At 37.2% G+C, this 21,373-nt stretch overlaps 1 protein-coding gene across 1 annotated transcript in view; it reads right to left on the bottom strand.

Moving 5' to 3' along the window:
- Positions 1-21,373, bottom strand: part of MIER1 (MIER1 transcriptional regulator) — a 75,764-nt gene that overhangs the window by 32,011 nt on the left and 22,380 nt on the right. The window contains exons 7-10 of the mRNA XM_042783319.1: positions 17,674-17,819; positions 5,552-5,713; positions 4,768-4,900; positions 2,364-2,428 (exon numbers count right to left, since the gene is read on the bottom strand). Coding sequence (XP_042639253.1) covers positions 2,364-2,428; positions 4,768-4,900; positions 5,552-5,713; positions 17,674-17,819 — 506 coding nt within the window. The remainder of the gene's footprint in view (positions 1-2,363; positions 2,429-4,767; positions 4,901-5,551; positions 5,714-17,673; positions 17,820-21,373) is intronic.

The following is a 21,373-nucleotide window of genomic DNA, read 5'->3' as shown; positions in this document are numbered from 1 at the left end:
TTCCCTTCTGTTTGTTCTGTTTGCATTGATCTAGCTTCCCTTCCCCTCCTTGCTTTCTCATCTTTGCTTTTGGGTAAATGTTGTCTCATGTAGTTAACTGTTTAAGGGACATATTACTCTTGAGTGATACTTTTTATTTTATAATCCAATCTATTGTTTAGCTGAAAGGTGACCTCCAGGAGTGGTTGCAGTTCTAGGTTAAAAGGTTATCTTAGGGTGACAGTCTCGGGTGTTCCTCCAGTCACTATCAGTCCAGTAAGTCTGGTCTTTTTTACGAATTTGAGCTTTTCTCCCATTGTAACCAGGAGCTTCTACTGTGTCCCAGGTCAGAACAACTGGTAGTGGTAACGGCACCATCTAGTTCTTCTGGTCTCAGGTTAGAATAAGCCACAGACTGTGTGGACTTTTAGTCCAATGGATTAGTTTCTTCTTTTAGTCTTTGGTTTCTTTCATTCTTTTTCACTCCAGACAAGTAGAGACCTCAGTTCTATCTTAGATGTCTGGCTAAAAGCTTTTAACTAGTCACCAAAGTAGACTGTAGAACATTAACCTTATGAACTATGCTACACCAATTTACTAAGTTATCCCATGAAGCTATGGTTCTAAGCCTTTCAACCCAGTAAACCAATTCCATGATTTGTTTGGGTAGGTCTAGGAAATCTCTGTAACTGTGCTCCCTAGATACTTTATCTATGGATACATATGCACAACACACAAACATGTATTTACATATGCTGACAGATGGTGGTGCATATGGTTATCAACTGCTAAACAAAAGGTCAGCAGTTAGAAACCACCAGCTGCTCTACAGGAGAAAGATGAGGCAGTTAGCTTCTATAAAGATTTACAACCTTGGAAATTCTACAGGGCAGTTCTACTCTGTACTACAGAGTCAACTATAGTTGCAATCAACTTGATGCCAATGGGTTTGGACTTTTCCATTGGTTATCAAAAAACCTAATCAAAGCCACTGTCAATGAGTCTGGTTCTGATTCATAGCAACCCCCACTGATCTGATTTCCAAGTTGATAAACTTTACGGAAGTAAATTGTCTCATCTTCCTTCCATGGAGCAGCTAGTGGGTTTGAACTACTAACCTTCTGATTAGCAGTTAAATGACTTTGGCACCATGCCACCAGAGCTCCTTTTTGTTGGTATAGATAATACCTATATATCTATATGTGACATATTCTCATGCCTTCCTTAGAAATATATGCATACACTTTTACCTATGTAACCATATACATACTTTTTGGTTATTACTATTGTTGCAAAAATTGAATACATTATATATAACATTTGGAGGGTCAACGAAAGAGAAGAAGGCCCTCAATGACATGGATTGACACAGTGGCTGCAACAGTGGGCTCAGGTATAGCAAGGATTGTGGAGCTGGTGTGGGACTGGGCAGTGTTATGTTCTGCTGTGCATGAAGTCGCTATGAGTCAGAGACAACTCAACAGCTATTAACAACAACAACAACATATATAACATTTATCAAGTTGTCTCTTTTTCTTATGTAGTTCTCAGTGCTTTCATTTACTTTGGTCAAACTGTGTGGACTTTACTTTTATTTGGTATTGTCTTTACCATCATTAAAAAAAAAAAAAAGAGTGTGTTATTTAGAAAGTGATTCCCCTTCCTCCTCTTCCTCCCATCCCTGGTTAACCATAACAAAGAACATTTCTTTTTGTGTATACCCATCTATTCTCAACTTTTTATAATAGTGAGATTATATAATATTTGTAACTGACTTGTTTCACTCACCATAGTGTCTTCCGGATTTATCCATGTTATGACATGTTTTGTAGATAGATTTATTTTAAACAGTAACTTAATTATGTACAGTTACAGAGAAGGCCAAATCTGTCTGTTGAAGCAATGTATTTATCAGTTATACATATCAACGTTAAATTCATTCTGAGAATTTTGCCCTTTACAAAGTAGGAAGGGTTAAAAAAATTGGTAATCTAAATTATAAAGCAAAATTTACTTAACAATTATTGAAGGCACCACAATTATTTTCCAAAACATAAAAATTACATGTCAGGCTTGTGACAGGGCCACAAAAAGTCTCCTCTAGCACTAGTTCAGAAATTTGGCTTTCTAATCTTGGTTGGAGTACTGGTTTGATTCTTTCCATACAATGATTTTATTATATGAAGAGATAAATACTTCTCTCACCTGGATGAATTAAAAGGAAGTGTAAACATTTACCAAGTACTTATATTTTATAAAAAACTTACCACCAACTTTATTAATATATATACCTTATTAATATTATATAATAATATAAAGAATAACTATTCTTGGCATTTTTACATTAATTTATCTAAGTTTGGGGGAAATATGGTTCAAATTACCTTTTTCCAGTCTTCTGATGGAATATAATCTTCATCTTCTTCAGATTCTTCCTCAATTTCACTATCTAGAATAAACAAGACAATAGTGTAAAATGCTTATCCTATGCACCTCTATATGTCTGTATATTATTTTTACATCTACCATCAAATATTCAGATACACTCAAAGGTATTTTCAGAGTTAGGCCACATAGGCAAAGATGTTGTTGTTGTTGTTGTTATGTGCCGTCGAATCGGCCCCGACTCATAGTTGTAAGCAAATCATCAATATCCTAATGATAATACATCCTTAATCAATATATTAATAGAAGAAACAGTGGATTTCAAAAAGTGCTCCTTGAAACACTATGGAATTTGTAGCACCACTTTGGGGGCAGCATGCAAAGGGAAGGGGTATATTTTAAAGATTTCCATTCTCCCCAACCTCTCTTGAAATCAGAGCAGGAAAGCTGCTGTTTATATTTTGGAATAAAAATGCATTTATATAAATGAGTGGGAAATGTGAAAGCTATTAGACACTCAGCACCCTAAAATTCTATCATTGCACACAAACTTTGAAAAGACAGTACAATAGAAATTAATTCTATGGAAAAGTTAAGTATTATATGTATAACTTCCATGCAAACCACTGTAACGGAAATACTAGATTAGCAATATGAAATAAAGATAGCTTCAAAAAGATAAAGTAGTCACTTAGCATCCCATTTTAGTTAAAACGCAGAAGCAAATTTTGGCAATGGATTTCTTTTACAGAAAAAAATAGCACTAGTTTAGCCCCAAAGTCAAAATTAAACACAATTATTTCAGTAACTAATCACTCTTTGCATAAAGACATTTTTCACTTGAACCAGATCTTTGATCAAAACCTGCACAAAACTATCATTAGCAGCACTACATTCACTTCTAAACTAAATATGTAACAAATCATGCCTGCAGAGCAGGAGCCATGCTTTAATCAGTCATTACATAAAGGTATTTTATGAGAGGTAATTTATCTTCAGCATTTTTCCACCTTTTAATGAATAAAAAAGACTATAAATTTAAATAACAGTTTGTTTGACCTGTTATTATAAAAGAGCTGTCTTCTAGATAACAATTCATGCTTAGAATGAAATATGGTAGAACAGGTAGAAAAACGAAATATTTAAGATACATACATTAAATGTCTTGACTTCTGGCCACCTCAGACAAAATTTTTAACTGTAAAAAAATTAGAGGAGTTCCCTCTATGTATAATGTATTCTCACTTCAATCAAGAGCCACTGATTAGAGAAAGCAATGGTTATGAATACACCTAGAATGTCTAAGAGGGAAAGATGAAAACTGAAGCAAAGAGTAGCAGAAATAAGAAAGATGACTATGAAACAAATGGGAGCTCCGGTAACGTAGTGCCTAAGGCACTTGTGCTAACCAGAAGGTTGGCGGTTCAAATCCACCAGCCATTCCTTGGAAGGAAGATGGGGCAATCTACTTCTGTAGTGACACTGCCTCAGAAACCCAAGGAGGGGTCACTATGAGTCAGGTCTGACTCGATGCCACATAACAAGAATAACAATGAAACAAACATTTAAAATAGCATCCTGGGCCTGGAATAAAACTCACCCCCAAGGGCTGGCTCTCAGCCCAATAGTAAATAACATGTACACACAGACCACTCAACCCAGGGTGACTCACCCCCATACTCTAGGGAGATACATCCCTTGTAGCAATCAGCCACGGGGCACCAGAGAGGCAACATTTACACAGAGAAAAAGCAGAACACACAGGAGGGCATGACTATGAAGGGAAAGGGGGATGGTTACTAGGAAAGGAGAGGAGGAGAGTGGGTTAGAGTTGGGTAACTGTGGAGTAAAACCTAATGTACACGAAATGCTCAATGTAAAACAAATTCTGCTCAGTAAATGTGCACCTAAAGCACAATTAAAAAAAAAAAGGGGGTAACAACTGGCAGCACGACAAAATAAAATAGGGTCCTATGGTATAGTGCCCAAGGCATTTGCCTGCTAACCAGAAATCTGGCAGTTCAAACCCACCAGCTACTCCTCAGAAGGAAGACTGGGCAATCTACTTCCATAGAGATAATATCTCAGAAACCCAAGGAGGGGTCGCTATCAGTCGAATCGACTCAACGCCAGTGAGTTTGGTGTTTTTTGTTTTTTTTTTTTGGTTTTTTGGGGAAAAAAAACCTGAAGTCAAGTAGTGCAGTGATACAACAACTACTACCCCATGTTCAACTAACATCCAGGCCAAATGAACCAATAGCCTAGAACAAAATCACTTTCTTATTGAGAGATTAAAGAGTACATGAATTCAAACAGGGTAGTGGGAAAAAAAGCAACAGCATTTTTGGGCATGAACAAAATAGGACACACTATATTCAAACTACAGCAATCAATGGCACTTACTTGTATCAAAATATTTACATCGACGTGGGCGGATAATTTCCTGGGCATCTTGAGAAGCAACAGATTGTGACGGGTCATCATTGGAAGACTGAGTTTCATCCTCTTGACCTGACGAATCCTTTATATTCTCTTCCTGTAGAATAATGAGTTAATAAATTTCTTTAAGATATGAACAAAACTAGTGCAGATGAAGGGTTACAGTGTACAAACTTTATTCCAAATAAAATGAGACGACTAAAATGAAAATGTAACATGATATTTTGGATGAGATCCTGGAAGAGGAAAAATGTTACTTACGAAAAAACTGGTGAAATCTAAATAATCTATGGTTTAGTTAACAGTATTGATTTCTTAATTTTGACCAAATTTCCATGACTATATAAGATGTTAACATTACAAGAAAATGGGTGAAGAGCATAGGAACTCTGTGTACTTTTTTTACAACTCTTCTGTAAACCTCAAGTTATTTCAAAATAAAGAAAAGTAAACAGACGTACAAATTAGCCTTTATTAATTAAAAACAAGAGCATATTTTAAAAATTAATATAAATTATTTGTTAGAGGCATTGGAAAGAAATCTAAAACAAAAGAAGCCAAACCATTACCCCTCAGGAATAGGATTATAAGAAACTTACAATTTTTATATTACATATTTCTTTAATACCTTAATTTTTAACATTTAAATCTGTTACTTTTAAAATCAGAAAAAGACAGATTATAAAATCAGTGTAAATAAATATGTAAGTTATAACTTCAGTGAGAAAAAAAAAAAAACTAAATTTACTTTATTTTCCCCACTACAGCCACTGTTGTCGTCATTATCAGCATCTTCATCATCTTCAACTTCTTCCTCTTCTTCCTCTTCCTCCTCATCTTCTTCAGGTAGTCGAACAGTACTATCGTAACCATAAAGGCTGAGAAGTTCATGAATTGGCATGTCGCCTTCCTAAACAAACCAAAATAAAAAGTCAAATTTCTGAATCAGTGATATTTCTTATTTCTAGGTTGTAAATCGCAGATCTATAGAAATGTCATTCCACACACGAGTACTTAAAATTAGTAAATTATAAGACTTCTTAAATTATAACAAGTAAAACTGAAAATAGTTTTAAAACCTGTAATACCAGTTTTTAATTATTTAATTTTATGCATTTCTATGATAAAGGGCTGACCAATTCTAACCTTAACAAAAAATCATTAACTACAACAAAATGTGACACTGGCTGAAAACTACTTTTTTGCATAGTTGACTCAGTATATGTATATTATTAGTTAACACAATGTACAGATGCCCCCATTTAACAAGAGAACCAACCTTAATTGAGGAAGGGGGTAGAATACTTAGAAAACCAACAGACTTAAGGTTATGCAAAATGAACAAATCCAGAAAGATGATGAAATTCACAGCCCAGACCAAGCACATTTAAAAAAAAAAAAAGCAATGATATACAGGATACTAGATTACATTACCCATAATTATTTTCTAGGTTTATTTCCAATTACATGGAAAATCACCTCACATAATCCTTAGATGCTACTTTACGGAATTGTTATACTATCTCTGTAGATGATGAAACTGAGGCTGGAAGATTAAACAATTTATTCAAAAACATACAAGTTGCAATTAGTGGGACCAGATTTGAACACTCTAACTCCCAAACCCATACTCTTATCAGTATATCATGCTGCCTCAGCCAGGGACAGCACCCCTTAACCCTCTCCCTTCCAATTCACACCCTGTAAATATGATATGAGGAAATATCTATATGCAGTGAATGAAAATGTCTTTCTGTATAAGGTACTAACTCTAAACAGTAATCAAATGACATAAAATTTAGGGAACCATGACAGAATTCTGATTATAAACAAGAAAATTTAATCCAAATCATCTGAGCACTATACTGAGCACCTAACATGTAAGAAAAACATAAAGGAGAGTCAGTTTAAAATCTAGAAAAAGGGTAATTACAAAGCAAGGCATGTTTTGTATTTCTCCACAAATCTGTACTCTTATTTACGGCCAGAAAGAAATCTAGTTCGTAAGTTAAGTATGTTGATACAGTGGAGATAGGTACACATCAGGCTGAATGATACTGCTTGATGACAATAGCCACTTAAGTCATACAATTAATCTCCTCACTGAGAATCTGTGTGCAAGAAGCAATCTAATGATTACAGCTTGGAAAGCAGATTTTCTTGTAGGAAGAAAATGTTGTTTAACACTTTTATTTGATACTATAAACAGATATTCTGACTATAAATTAGTTTGTAAATCTGTTTCTGAAAAAGAAATCAATCAAGAGCTCTAATGACTTGCAGAGTCTACAATCTGAAAAGTCCTACTTTTCAAAGGCAAACTATTACCATGCTAGCTGAATGACTAGCTGGCACACTTAATTGACATTTCTTATCTTGTGGTTCTCAAAGTACAACACAAGCTATGCTTGAGGTGTCAATAATCTGGGCCATGTCTTGGTTTAAGAGATGGAGATTTGGAAATGAGGAATCCTTATGAATAAAATGCAACTTTGAGTAAGAGAAAGAGATTGAAAAGGCCAATTTTATACACAAGATTAACAGTAAGCATCTTCTTTATGCTAAGTCCCATGCGATGCTGTCACTACTAATATGGGACCCCTTTGAGAATAGTGCTCTAATCTCACAGGTCTAAGGATAAGAAACCTGTAAATCAGCCTCACCAGTGGGAAATAATAAATCATGATCATCTTTAATGAAGCTTATCACCAGCATCTACCTCAGTTATTTGCCTAAAGGATAGGTGACATTCTAACTTCATGGAAAGAAAAAAAATTAACTATTATCAAGAATGCAGAATACGTGACATCCATCATTAGACTACGGTTTTTCCCTCCTGGGTACACATTGCTGAATTTAGGATACAAAAGCATAATTCACTTTCTAAAGATTCCTTTCATAAAATAAAAATTCAGAAACACCTCCAAACTGACCAGCCAGAGAAAAGTGTTACAAGTGGCTGGTCAGAGTACATTTTAAAGAAAACTGCTCGAGTTTAAAGAAACAGCAATAGAACTGGCACAAAGAGAAGTCATTCAAGTCTGAAGAAATGACAAATGCACAAGTACAGAAACAAAAAGGATTAAGCAGCTCATCCTGACTAGAGCTGAAGGTGTCTAAAAAAAGAAATATAGTTTGAGAACGCCACTCATTACGGATCATAGAAAGTTAACATTAGCATTTTTATCTACTTTATAACCTAATTTTAAAGGTATTTGTTATACTCTAGTTTTGATAAAGGAACTCTAATGGTACAGCAGTTAAAAGTATTTGGCTGCTAACCCAAAGGTCAGTGGTTCAAATCCACCTGCTGCTCTGCAGGAAAAAGATGACGCTTCCATAAAGATTTACAGCCTCTGGGGCCACTGTACTCTGTCCTACAAGTTGATTCATAATCAACTTGATGGCAGTTCGTTTCTGTTTTGGGTTTATTTTTTATTCTTGTGTGTGACACTGTGGAAGGGTTTGGGGAAAATTTTACACAAAACGAGCAGCTCAACGTGGACTTATGCAGGGAGAGATATACTTTGCCAATGTGACTGAGCTAAGTGGGAATCTCTCATGATTCATGTGTAATATGATCAGAAGCTAAACTATATTAGTGGTTGTGGAAAAGGAGAGAAAAAACTGAAGAGACCTGCAGAAGAAATCAACAGAATTTAAACATGGCTTAGGAGTAATGGAAAGGTGGTGACACTCAATCCCTAGTCCCAGGCACTCCTTAGACTGTGACACACATTCACATGCCTTCTAATAAAGTTTCCTTTTGGTTAAAGTTAGTTTCTGGTGCGTTCCATCATGTGGAAGTAAAATACCTTCAATTATTATATTAAGAACAGTAATATCATGCTTTTGGCTTTTTTTAGGTACTGGCTTTTGACTTAACCTCTATCACCCAAAACTTACCCCCTTGTCAGTCAGCAACAACAACAAAAAAAACAATTATAATCACTAAGGAACAAAATAGTTGACATCCTTACCTTAATATGAAACTTATCTTACTTGACCTAAGCTGCTAAGTAAAGATTTTGTAGCAAACACTGGGGTACAATAAAAACCAAAATCAATTTGGCTAAGGAATTCTCAGTTTCAAATTTTAGTGAAAAATTTCAAGGTTTAGTAAGCATAAACAAGTTTTGTTTTGCTGCATAAACAAGTAAACCAAACCAAAACCAAACGCACTGCCATTAAGTCAGATCCAACTCCTAGCGACCCCTCCTTGGGTTTCTGAGGCGAGAGCATTACGGAAGTAGATTGCCCAACCTTCCTTCCGAGGAGTGGCTGGTGGGTTTCAACTGCCAGCCTTCTGGTTAGCAGTCACATGCCTTAGGCACTATGCCACCAGGGCTCATAAACATAAACAAGTAAGGAATATTATTATCTGCTCCTTCTGTACTCATCTTTCAGGAAATGATCCTTCCCCTATTCCAAGCACATATTTTGACTGAAAGCTGACATACTCTCCCAGATCTAGCCTCACTGGCCACAACATCTGACCCAATTGGAATCACAACATTCCTTGGCAATAGGTTTAGAGTGGACACATGAACCAAGATTAGCCATAGTTGGTTTCCAGAATTTTACCAAAAGCAGTTAAAGAAACAGACTGTCTCAGCAATTTGGGGGCCTGGGAACTGAACTGACAAAGGAGCTCTGGTGGCATAATGATTAAAGGATTCAGCTGCTAACCAAAAAGTCAGTGGTTCAAACCCAACAACCAGTCAGTTTGCTTCTTTAAAGACTTACAGTGGTGGAAACCCTATGGGCAGTTCTACTGTCATAAAGAGTTGCTTTGAATTGGAATCAACTTGACAGTAGTGGGTTTAGTTTTGGGGAACTGACAGCATCATATCAGATAAGGTGGTCTAAGAAAATGAAGTCATCGTATAGAAAGGGGGAAACAGAGTATTATGTTCTGATGCCACTTTGGTCCCTAAGGCCTAGGTATATCCATTCTTCATGAAATCATGTAAACTATACATTACTTTTTACTTTGCCTAACCTAGTTCAAGATGGATTTCTGTCCTATGAACCCCAAAATCCTGATTGATATAAACAGTTAATGATATTCTGTGATGGAAATGTTACTATTTCCCTCTGAAAAATAAAACCCCTGAATAAAACTTGGCCAACAGTACATTATTATAATTGAGCCACTATCAATCACCTGTACCAGAGAATCTTCCACCAGCTTATACTAAGTTTTCATTCTATGAAGTGGCACAGTATTTTATTCTTACTCATGACAGTATTAAGAGTACAGAATTACAGGTCAAATACAGTTTAGACTTCACCATTTTTGGGTCATGGATGTCTTTGAGAATTTTATGAATGATAAAACTACTAAGATTTACTGACTACTTATTGTGTGCCAGATTTTGTGCTGTTTTACATATATTATTCTCTTAAGAACTATAGAAGCTTAATGAAGTAATTTGTTCAAAGTCACACAAGAAATTAAGTAGTGCAACAGAATTTTGAACCCAGGCCACTGACTCACCACTTTACACTGCCCCATCACACATATATTCTGCCTTCCTGGAAACCCGATCAGGGTACGTGTATTCATTGTGTTATAGTGTGAAATAAGATGCCTAAGGTGCTTGACTGCTAACCAGAAGGCTGGCAGTTCAAACCCACCAGCCATTCCTCGGAAGGAAGATGGGGCAATCTACTTCCGTAGTGATACTGCCTCAGCAACCTAAGGAGGGGTCCCTATATGAGTTGGAGCTGACTCGACGGCACATAAAAACAACAACAACAGGGTGCTAGACTATGAGGAAGAAAGAAAATGCACATTTTACAAGATGAGTAAAAACACAGAAATGTGGACTATGTTTGAATACTGCACACTAAGAAATAAGCTATACATGGCACTAAGCAAAAAAAGGGGGAGGGCATTCATGCCTGCATAAGGTAAAGGAAGCTGGCTAGATGTCAAAAGAATTGACTTTTTAAATAACAAACATTACAAATAAAATTAACTACCCTTTAACTTCAAGACAACAAGGTAAAGGCACTGGCTAACAATAGTATTACCATGTAAGGTGGAGTGGCATCCATCTTCTGGCTGCAGAAGTGGGTCCTTCTCCTCAGGGTTTAGACATTTAGCAATGACTGTATGTGACAGCAGATGGTATGCATTCAAATCAGGGCCATATAGTGGGTGGGCACAGTACAGTACTCTTCTTATACCTGTTGAACCAAAACCAACTTACCAGCAAATGCTTATGAAGAAAGGAGAAGAAAAGAGGTTGATTTCCAGCCAGTGAGACCTAAGGGACTACAATGCATATTGTACTAGAGAGACTGTTTCTAAGGTAACCAACCACTAGGGGTTGGGGCTTGATTAGATGATAAACTATGAAGGGACAGAGGCAATAAACTCTTCTTTCTAATCCCCACACGGGGTTTCTTCTGTGTCTTTATTATTCATGTTATATGTATGCTTCAAACCAAAGCACAGTCTCACATTTTAATCTCTACTCCCTAGTTCTGGAGATTCAAGGAATGAAACATGTCTAACACTTTATAAAGTGTAAATTAAGTACTGGTTTTGTTATAGTTTGATTTTACTAACATAAAAACACAGATGATCCTAATCCCTCCTTTTCCCAAATGAACTACTACAACTGTGCCCATTCAGAATGAGTCTAAGTTTTAAGAGTACATTTGCAATAACCCAAGTATAGGTGTGCATCATTTAGTGTCCTTATGTTCTGTGAAACAGGATGTTATGTGATTTGGATACTGTGCCAACACCATATTATATATAGTATAGTCAGCCCTCCATGTAGATTTGAAACTATTAGGGTAGGGGGAAACAATTAAGTGGTCAAAGCATTGCTAAAAGGCTAAGAGAGAGCATAAAGCGCTATTTACATAGCATTCACATTGTGTTAGGTATTACAAGTAAGCTAGAAATGATTGCAAGTACAAGGGAGGATACGCACAGATTTTATATAAATACTACACTATTCTATACAAGGGACTGGAGCATCCATAGATTTTGATATCCTCAAGGGTCCTGGCACCAATCCCTCACAGATATCAAGGGTCGACTGTATATATCTCTGTATATATTCAATATACATATACCAAAGTAACCTCCAAATACAGGTTTGCATCACAAGCCGCTCTAACTCTCCGTTAGCTAGCACCCAGAACCTCAGAGTTTGCAGACTTGCACCTGCAAGTGGCTGCCTCTGGGGAGCCTAGTCAAAATCTGAAGAGAGACAAAGTAGAGCTGCCACAGTCCAGCATCCCCCACAGGTACCAACCTGCCAGGCAGCCGGGGCTCAGAAGCTAGAGCCAACTGCGGCAGCCACAGCAGCACAAACTCTATGCCAGCCTGCCTTCTGGCACCCTCCCAAGCAAGCCTTCCTCCCCACTTAGCAGAAGTATATGCAATGGGAGTTGCCAGAAAGGACATTAGGCAGCTGTATACCTACAATGCTATTTAAAGGAAACAGAAGTTTATTATCCACTGGAGTAATTCTGACACTCTAAGGTCACCATAATAAAATCAAACCTATATATCTAATTCTATTAAAACATTCAAATACTAAATTTATACAGTAAAACCTGTGAAAGATAGAACCAGTATAAGGCAGAAACCTGTCAGAAGGAAAATTCAAACATTTTCCATGAAAATGAGCAATGGAAAAGTGGTAAGACTGCACTCTTTCAAAGGCGGAAAACTTGAGAGACCCATCTAGTTCCAGCTCTCACAGGTTTCAGCATACAATTAAAGTATCTTTTATATTCATAAGATTCATTCATGCAAATGAAGTATTATATAGAGACTTCCTTCATCTATCAAAAGTTCTAATGTTTAGCTTCTCCAGAAACTATATAGTAACCAACATGACAAAATCTGTTCACTTTTTAAATAATCGGGGATTGGGGGGAAGAGTATGATTTGGTTTATACCTAAAGAGTTTATAACTACAGAAAATTCAACATACTGGCCCTGGGTTAGTTTAGTTTTAGGTTATCAATGAAAACACTGGTGATACGTACCACTTACATGTTTTTGGACTTTAGCTATTTCTGGGGGAAGTAAGAGAAGGTATTAAGACTGCCAAGTTGAAAATGATAAAGAATTGGTTCTATGTTTTCCAACTTTCTGTATCCTCTGTAAATAATTGTTTTCAAATACGTTTTCCTAAGGGAAGGTCATCTGAAAGTAAATTTTGGGGGGCTGTAAGGGACTAGGGTAGGGAGTGGAAAGAAACAGAAGGAAAACAAAATGACATGGCCAAGATTTTAGTAAAGTCCACTAGAAATTTTGTACTAACTAAAACCAAAAAAAAAAAAAAACCCTTACTGTCATCCCCTCCTTGGGTTTCCAAGGCAGTATCACTACAGTAGATTGCCCAACCTTCCCTCTGAGGAGTGGCTGGTGGGTTTTAACCACCAGCCTTCTGGTTAGCAGTCAAATGCCTTAGGCACCATGCTACCAGAGCTCCTGTACTAACTAATGGTAGCCTTTATTCTGAAAGAGAACGAAACAATAAGCATTCTAGCTAGTAATAAACAGCACTCCACTTACTAAATTAATACTTAAGTAATGTGAACCGTGATAATATGGGAAAATATAAGATATTCCTCCTTTAACATTTATCCCATGGATGGGTTATTCAGAAACAAGACAATACTGAATTACTTAAGCATTGTGGATTAAGCTAGCTTGACTTGACTTGACTTGACTAAATGATCTAAAATGGAGTGTTCTCATAAGATTTGACTAAGTATCAATAGGATTTAATCTCAAGTTTTTTAATATATACTTTAAAAGTTCCAAATTAAAATTCTAAAATATAAATTATACTTTATTACTAAAAAATTATAAGCATTCATTTTTCTGTATTATATATTCTGAATGCTTCAAGGCTGGTACTATGCCTTACTTTTCCTTAGGTTTTTTATAATGGAGTAGAGCAGATCATATGCATGATAAAAATTTTACTAATCACCGCATGCCAGATTCATTTATCCATCTATTCATTCATTCAATAACTCTTTTTGAATGACCACTTTGCTAGACACCATGAAATACTGGTAAATAAAATACAGGGTCCCTCTCTTCACAGAACTTACCTAATGGAAGATATACACAATCAATTAAACAAACACATAATTATAAATTATTTAGGTATAAAGAAAGTATTAAAGAGTGTATAATGATAAAATAATAATAATGAGCTACTTGTTGTTGTTAGGTGCCATTGAGTCATCTCCAACTCATAGCAACCCCATGCACAGTAGAATGAAACAGTGTGGTCCTGTGCCAGACTCACAAGCCTTGCTATACCTGAGTCCACTGATGCAGCCACTGTGTCAATCCATCTCATTGAGGGTCTTCCCCTTCTTCACTGACTCTCCACTTTACCAAGTATGATATCCTTCTGACAACATGATCAAAGTAGGTGAGACTTAAGTCTAGCCATTCTCGCTTCCAAGAAGCATTCTGGCTGCACTTCTTCCAGGGCAGATTTGTCAGTCCTTTTAACAGACTATGGTACTCTCAGCATTATTCCCCAACACCACAACTCAAAAGCATCAACTCTTCTTCAGTCTTCGTTATTCATTGTCCAGCTCTCACGTGCAGAAGAAGTGATTGAAAATACCAGGGCTTCCATGGCTCGGGTTAGGCACACCTTAGTCTTCAAGGAGACCCCTTTGCTCTTCACTTGATCAGGTAAGATGAAGTCCTCGACAACGTCAATCTTTTCTCCATTTATTGTGAAGCTGTTTTTAGACCAGTTGTGAGAATTTTTGATTGAGGTATAATCCATACTGCAGACTGAAGCCTTTAATCTTCATCAGTAAGTACTTCACGTCACTCTCACTTTCAACAAGCAAAGCTATGTCATCTGCATATCACAGGTTGTTAATGAACTACATTCTGAGGAAACAACACTAAGCCCAGATTTAAAAGGATAAAGCAATCAGCCTCAGAAAGCACACACCAGAGAGGGGAAAGAGCTGAAAAACCATGAAGCAGGAAGAAAGTGGCTTATCTAAGAATATAAGAAGCTAGTGTAGCTATAGCACAGCATGCCAGTGGTGGTGGTTGATACTGTTAGGTGTCACTGAGTCAGCTCCAACTCATAGCAACCCTATGTACAACAGAACAAAACACTGCCCAGTCCTATGCCAGCCTCACAATCCTTGCTATACCTGAGCCCATCGTTATAGCCAGTGTGTCGATCCATCTTGTTGAGATGGATTGAGGTCCTTCCCCTTCTTCATTGACCCTCCACTTTACCAATCATGGCATTTTTCTCCAGGAAATGGTTCTTTCGGACATGACCAAAGTAGGTCACACAAAGCCTTGCCATTCTCGCTTCCAAGGAGCATTCCAACTGCACTTCTTCCACGACAGATTTGTTAGTTCTTCTGGCAGTCCATGGTACTTTCAGTATTCTTTGACAACATCACAACTCAAAAGCATCAACTCTTCTTCGGTCTTCCTTATTTGTATGCATATGAGGCAACTGAAAATACCATGGCGTGGGTTAGGCACACACACCTTCAGTCTTCAAAGAGACATCTTTGCTCTTCAGCACTTTAAAGAGGTCTTTTGCAGCAGATATGCCCAGTGCAAGACATCATCTAATTTCTTGACTGCTGGTTCCACTGGTGTTGATTGTGGAACCAAGTAATATGAAATCTTTGACAACTTTAATCTTTTCTCCATTTAGTGTGATGCTACTTATAGGTCCAGTTGTGAGAATTTTCATTTTATGTTGATATGTAATCCATAATGCAGACTGTAGTCTTTAATCTTTATCAGTAAGTGCTTCAAGTCATCCTTACTTTCAGCAAGCAAAGCTGTATTGTCTGCACATCACAGGCTGTTAATGAGTCTTCCTCGAATCCTGACACCACACTCTTCTTCATATAGTCCAGCTTCTCAGATTATTTGCTTGGCATACAGGCTGATTAAGTATGGTGAAAGGATACAACTCTAATGCACTCCTTTCCTGATTTTAAACCAGGCAGTAGCCCCTGTTCTAACGACAGCCTCCCCTGGTCTATATACCGGTTCCTCATGAGCACAATTAAGTGTTCCGGAATTCCCATTCTTCTCATTGTTATCCATAATTTGTTACGATCCCCTCAGGTCAGAAGGCACTCAAAATACGATTGGGGAAGGCCTCTAGAATAGAACCAACCTTAACAATGCTCAAGACCTCCATTTGCTGATGTGGCATGACTCAAAATGGGAAAAAAAAAAAAAACAGCTGCAAACATCCATTAATAATCAGAACACAGAATGTACAAAGTACAAACCTAGGAAAATTAGAAGTTGTCAAAAATGAAATGGAACACATAAAGATCAATGTCTTACACATTAGTGAGCTGAAATAGACTGGTTTCAACCATTTTGAATCAGACAATGATTATGATGCCAGGGGTAGTGATAAATCGATGAGGGGCCATATCATACAAGTGGCTTGGCTGCCCAGGGTAAGGAGTCTAAATTTTCTTCTAGTAATGGAAAGCCACTGGAGAGTTTTAAGTAGAAGACTGACAAACCATAAAACAATTTATATTTTGAAAAGATCACCATGGCTGCTGGATCCAAAAGATGTTGTGGGGAGGAGTGGCAAAACAGGAAATAGAGGAAAAGTTAAGAAGTTACAATAGTCTACTCTAGAAATGACTGTGATCTGGGTAAGAGTAGCGGCAGCAAAGATGGAACAAAAGTCAGTAGGAAATATTTTGGGGGTAGAAATAAGTGTATTTAGGAACTACCTATTAGGAATGGAAGAAGTTAACTCCCTGGTTTTTGACTTAGGAAACAGGGTGGATAACAGCACCATTTTTTACTAAGACTGGGAAGACAAGAAAAGGAATAGGTAGAGGAAGGAGAACAACAATAATCAATAGTTCTGTTTTGAACATTTAAAATGAGAGATGTCAAGTTGTAAATAGATAAGCAAGATCTGAGATAAGGAACAGTTATTATAAACATAAACTAAGTAATACTGAGCATAAAGACACTATAGGAATCGATTAGATAACTTAACTTGGTAATTTTCAAAGCAGGTGTGCATACAGCTCAAACTTGCTTAATGGAAATATAGATTTCAGCCCTACCCCTAGAGATTCTGATTCAGTATGTCTGAGAATCCACATTTCTTAACAAGGTGTGATTCTGATGCAGTTGATACTCATACTAAATTCTGAGAAGCAGTGACCTAGTGAAAGAAAGGAGAGAAGAAGGTTCAGAACTGAGGACCAGGAAATCCCAACATTTAGACCTTGGATAAAGGAAGAGAAATTTAAAGAGGATAATGACCAGGTCAAAGAGGCAGGGAAAATTAGACAATGGGGTACTCCAGAACTCAAGAACAAGGAGTGGTGTACTGTGTCAAATACCAGGGAGAACAAATTAGAGAGAGAGAGAGAGCGAGAGAGGGAGAGGGAGAGAGAGAGAGAAGTGACCAATGGATGCAGCAATAGAAGTCACAGATCATCTTGATAGGAGGGATGGAGACAATCAAGAGTGGTTTATGGAATAAATGAAAAGTGAGAAAGATGATGGCAACTCAAGAAATTTTTGCTCTGAAGGGGAGTAAATAAAATTATAAAACTAGAGGACGACAGAAGATGTGACAGGAAAATTTTGACCCAGATTTGAGATGTTTTACCAAATTCACTATTAAATCTTATTATTTCACATAATAAAGGTAATTAAAAAAAAAATCCTTCATTTCAAACTTTAATTATCTCATATAAACCCATAGATTTTTCCCACCTCCCCCAAAATAACACAAGTAGAGAACCATGTACTTCCTCTCTCCACACAAAAAAGCTATCTAACCTTTTCACCCTCTAGCTCTTAATGTTATTTACCCTTGCAAGATCCTCTATTTCAGAACTGAAGTTTGTTTCTCCTTCCATCATTTCTTCCTCTTCTAATGTTCGTTCATCATCAAAATCATGAACCAGCATGTCAGCTGATGGATCAAATTCATGGTCATCTGATGTTGCTGAACCTCCTGGTGAAGAATATTTTAAAAGTTTGGTAAACCAAATCAAGTATATTTTATTAATAATAATGTAATACATATGCTTTACTTGAAGCTGGATAAAAACCTATGTAAAAAAACAGGAAAAAGGTACACAAAGTATTATTTACTGCTTTCTAAAATTCTTGCCCTTACGCATCATCCCAAAAAACTCTACTCACAGGATTAATTTTTACTCTGTCCCACTCCAATATATTCAGTTATGAATGCAAAACAGTAATCCTAAAGGACTGAATACAATGGCCCCATAGGGTTTATAGCTTTAAAAAATGTGTTGTAATTTTTAAAAATGAAATGTCAAGTTGTAAAGAGTAAATGATGACATCAAGAAAGAATGATCTTTTTTTGAAGGAAAAATCACAATTTTTATACATTTGACTGCTATCTGATAGAACCTATGAGTACGAGCCCCTATAGTCCCTGAGGAAAATGTAACTAACTACTACCTAACTCACTGCCATCAAGTCAATTCCAACTTATAACAATCCCTTTTGGGTTTCTGAGGTGGCGAATCTTTACGGAAACAGATTGCACAGTCTTCCATCCAAACCAAATCCACTGCCACTGAGTCAATCCTGATTCAAAACGACCCTACAGGACAGAGTAATCCTGCCCCCACAGAGTTTTCAAGGCTGTAAATCTTTACAGAAGCAGGCTGCCCCTCATTCTCCTATGGAGCAGCTGGTAGTTTGCAGGCTGCCCCTCATTCTCCTATGGAGCAGCTGGTAATTTGTCAAACTGTCAACCTCTTGGTTAGCAGCAGAATGGCTTAACCACTGCACTTCACCACTGTGAAATATACAGTTAGCTAAATATATGAAAAACCCAAACCCATCGCCTTCAAGTCGATTATGACTCATAGTGACCCTACAGGACAGAGTAGACCTGCCCATAGAGTTTCCAAGGCTGTAGATCCAGGGCTCCTATGGAGCACGTCGTAAGTTCAAACCACAATCTTTAGGCTAGTTGCCCAGCACTCTAACCACTGCACCAGCAGGGCTCATCTGAATATATAACCAAAAAACCAAACTTACTGCCATCGAGTCAATCTCTACTCATAGCAACCTAAAGGACAGAGCAGAATTGTCCCACAGGGTTTCCAAGGCTGAAAATCTTTACAAAGCGTATTGCATCATCTTTCTCCTGTAGAGCAGTTGGTGGGTTCCAATCACTGACTTTTTCTTTAGCAGCTGAATGCTTTAGCCAGTATGCCATCAGAGGTCCTTCTGAATTTACAATCAAGTGAAAATAGAGTTCCACTCAAAATTATTATGCTTTTATCAGTACTTCCAAGAAAATATGTTCTAATATTTAAATAGCTGTTCCTAACCCGTTTAGTTGATTTTGATCTGAGATAATTTAAGGATGTTGTTGTTGTTAAGTTCCATCCAGTTGGACCCGACTCATAACGACCCCTCCTTGGGTTTCCGAGGCAGTATCACTACAGAAGTAGATTGCCCCATCTTCCTTCCAAGGAGTGGCTGGTGAGTTTGAACCGCCAGCCTTCTGGTTAGCAGTCAAGTGCCTTAGGCACTATGCTACCGGAGCTCCCAATTTAAGGATAGAGCATAAAAGTGAAATCACATACAGAACACTTATCAAAGGCATTAAAAATAATCTACTGGGTAACTGATGTGCAAGCTTATCTACTATTTTTAGCCTGTGGATGGGTAATAATTGCTGTACTCAATTGAATCAAACCTTTGAATAGTTGATTGTAAATGCTGGAGATGTGTGTGTGTGTGTGCGTGTGTGCGTGTGTATAATATGCCTCCATCTGGGTATTGACAAACCTGGATTTAAGTTTACAACAGTATTATTTACTAATAAACAAAGGGGTTATGTAACATTAAAAACATTCAATTTGCATTCTTTATCTGGTTAAACGGTTGGTTAAGAGTTCTATTAACAGATGTTCCTACTCATATCTTACTATAGTAAGAGAACTCATAAGTAAAACAAACAGACAGAGAGAAAGACTTCTTGAAAACCATACTATTAGGGACAAAGGAGCACCCAAGGCTCAGGATTTTTCAGTTATCTCCCACAACTTTCAGAGAAAGAACTATCTTTTGAGTGCTTACTACGCATCAGATACTATGCTCAAGCACTTCTCATACATTATCTCACTTAATCTTGAAACAATCCTATGAAGAAGGTATCATATCCCCACTTACAGAGGAAAAAAAAATCAAGTTATTTCCAACTCATTATGACCCCACTGGGTTTCTAAGGCTGTAAATCTTTATGGAAGCATATTACCTCATCTTTCTTCCACAGAGCAGCTAGTAGGTTCAAACCATCAACCTTTTGGTTAGCAGCCAAATGCTTTAACCCCTATACCACGAGAGCTACTTACAGTGCTTAATTAGAATGCCTAACTCCTTGTAGCCAGTAGGTGGCAAAAATGGAATTTGAATCCTAGGTCTGCTAAATCCAAAGCTTGTGCATTTCCTGCACTCCAAGCCACCTGTAAGTCACCACCTCTGAAACAGTAGATATTCTGCCTCAAAGAATACTGAAGAATGAATTTCTGATGAATGAATTACAAGCCAGTTCAGGTGGCAAAGTACTTAGAAGTTACTGTGCTCTTCAAAGAGCAAAATAAAATATTGATAAAAACCTTACCCAAACCCACTGCCATCGACTCAATTACGATTTACAGCAACGCCAACTGGGTTTTTAAGGCAGTACATCTTTATGGAAGGAGAGTGGCTGGTGGCTTTGAACTGCCAACCTCTGATTAACAGTCAAATCCTTAGGCTCTGTGCCACCAGAGCACTAAAATATTGATATTAAATATAAACATTTTCTGCCAAATCCAATATATTTTAGATTACAGAACACAAGAGTTTCTGTAAAAACAACTGTCAAAATTTTAGGAAGATTTATAAGAAAAAACATTTAGAGAAGTACATACGTTATCTTATTTTCTTCTTGAAATTATAAAAGCTTGGCATAATTAAATAAATAAATAATAAAAAAAAAAACAACTCACTGCTGTTGAGTTGAATCCAACTCATAGCAACCCCTCCTTGGGTTTCCAAGGCAGTATCACTATGGAAGTAGACTGGCCACTCTTTCTTCTAAGGAGTGGCTGGTGGGTTTGAACTGCCAGCCTTCTGGTAGACAGTCAAACGCCTTAGGCACTATGTCACCAGAGCTCACGTAATTTTAGAAGAGCATCTTAATATTGGTTGAGGGACTGTACGTAAGCGTTCCATAGGAAAACAGTTTGAAAACCACTAATTTAGTTATTTTATTCCTTCCTTCTGAGTTTTAAATGGAAAACTATCTTTCCTAAACTTTTTCAGTTCGCTCAGGAATCTTCAGGGACACTTAGTGGTCAATAATTATGTATTCCTACAGCTGATGCAACACTTTTCTTCTCACACATAGGTAGAAATACCCTAAAAAAAAAAAAAACCCTTTACATCATGTTGTTGTTGTTGTTAAGGGCCATCGAGTCGTTTCCGACTCATAGCGACCCCATGCACAGCAGAACGAAACACTGCCCGATCCTG

Source organism: Orycteropus afer, unplaced genomic scaffold (assembly GCF_000298275.1).
Source record: "Orycteropus afer afer isolate SDZICR_OR568_19922 unplaced genomic scaffold, OryAfe1.0 scaffold00016, whole genome shotgun sequence".
Lineage (NCBI taxonomy): Eukaryota > Metazoa > Chordata > Mammalia > Tubulidentata > Orycteropodidae > Orycteropus > Orycteropus afer.
The sequence above is the reverse complement of the archived record's forward strand: the minus strand, read 5'-3'. Positions and strand labels throughout refer to the sequence as shown.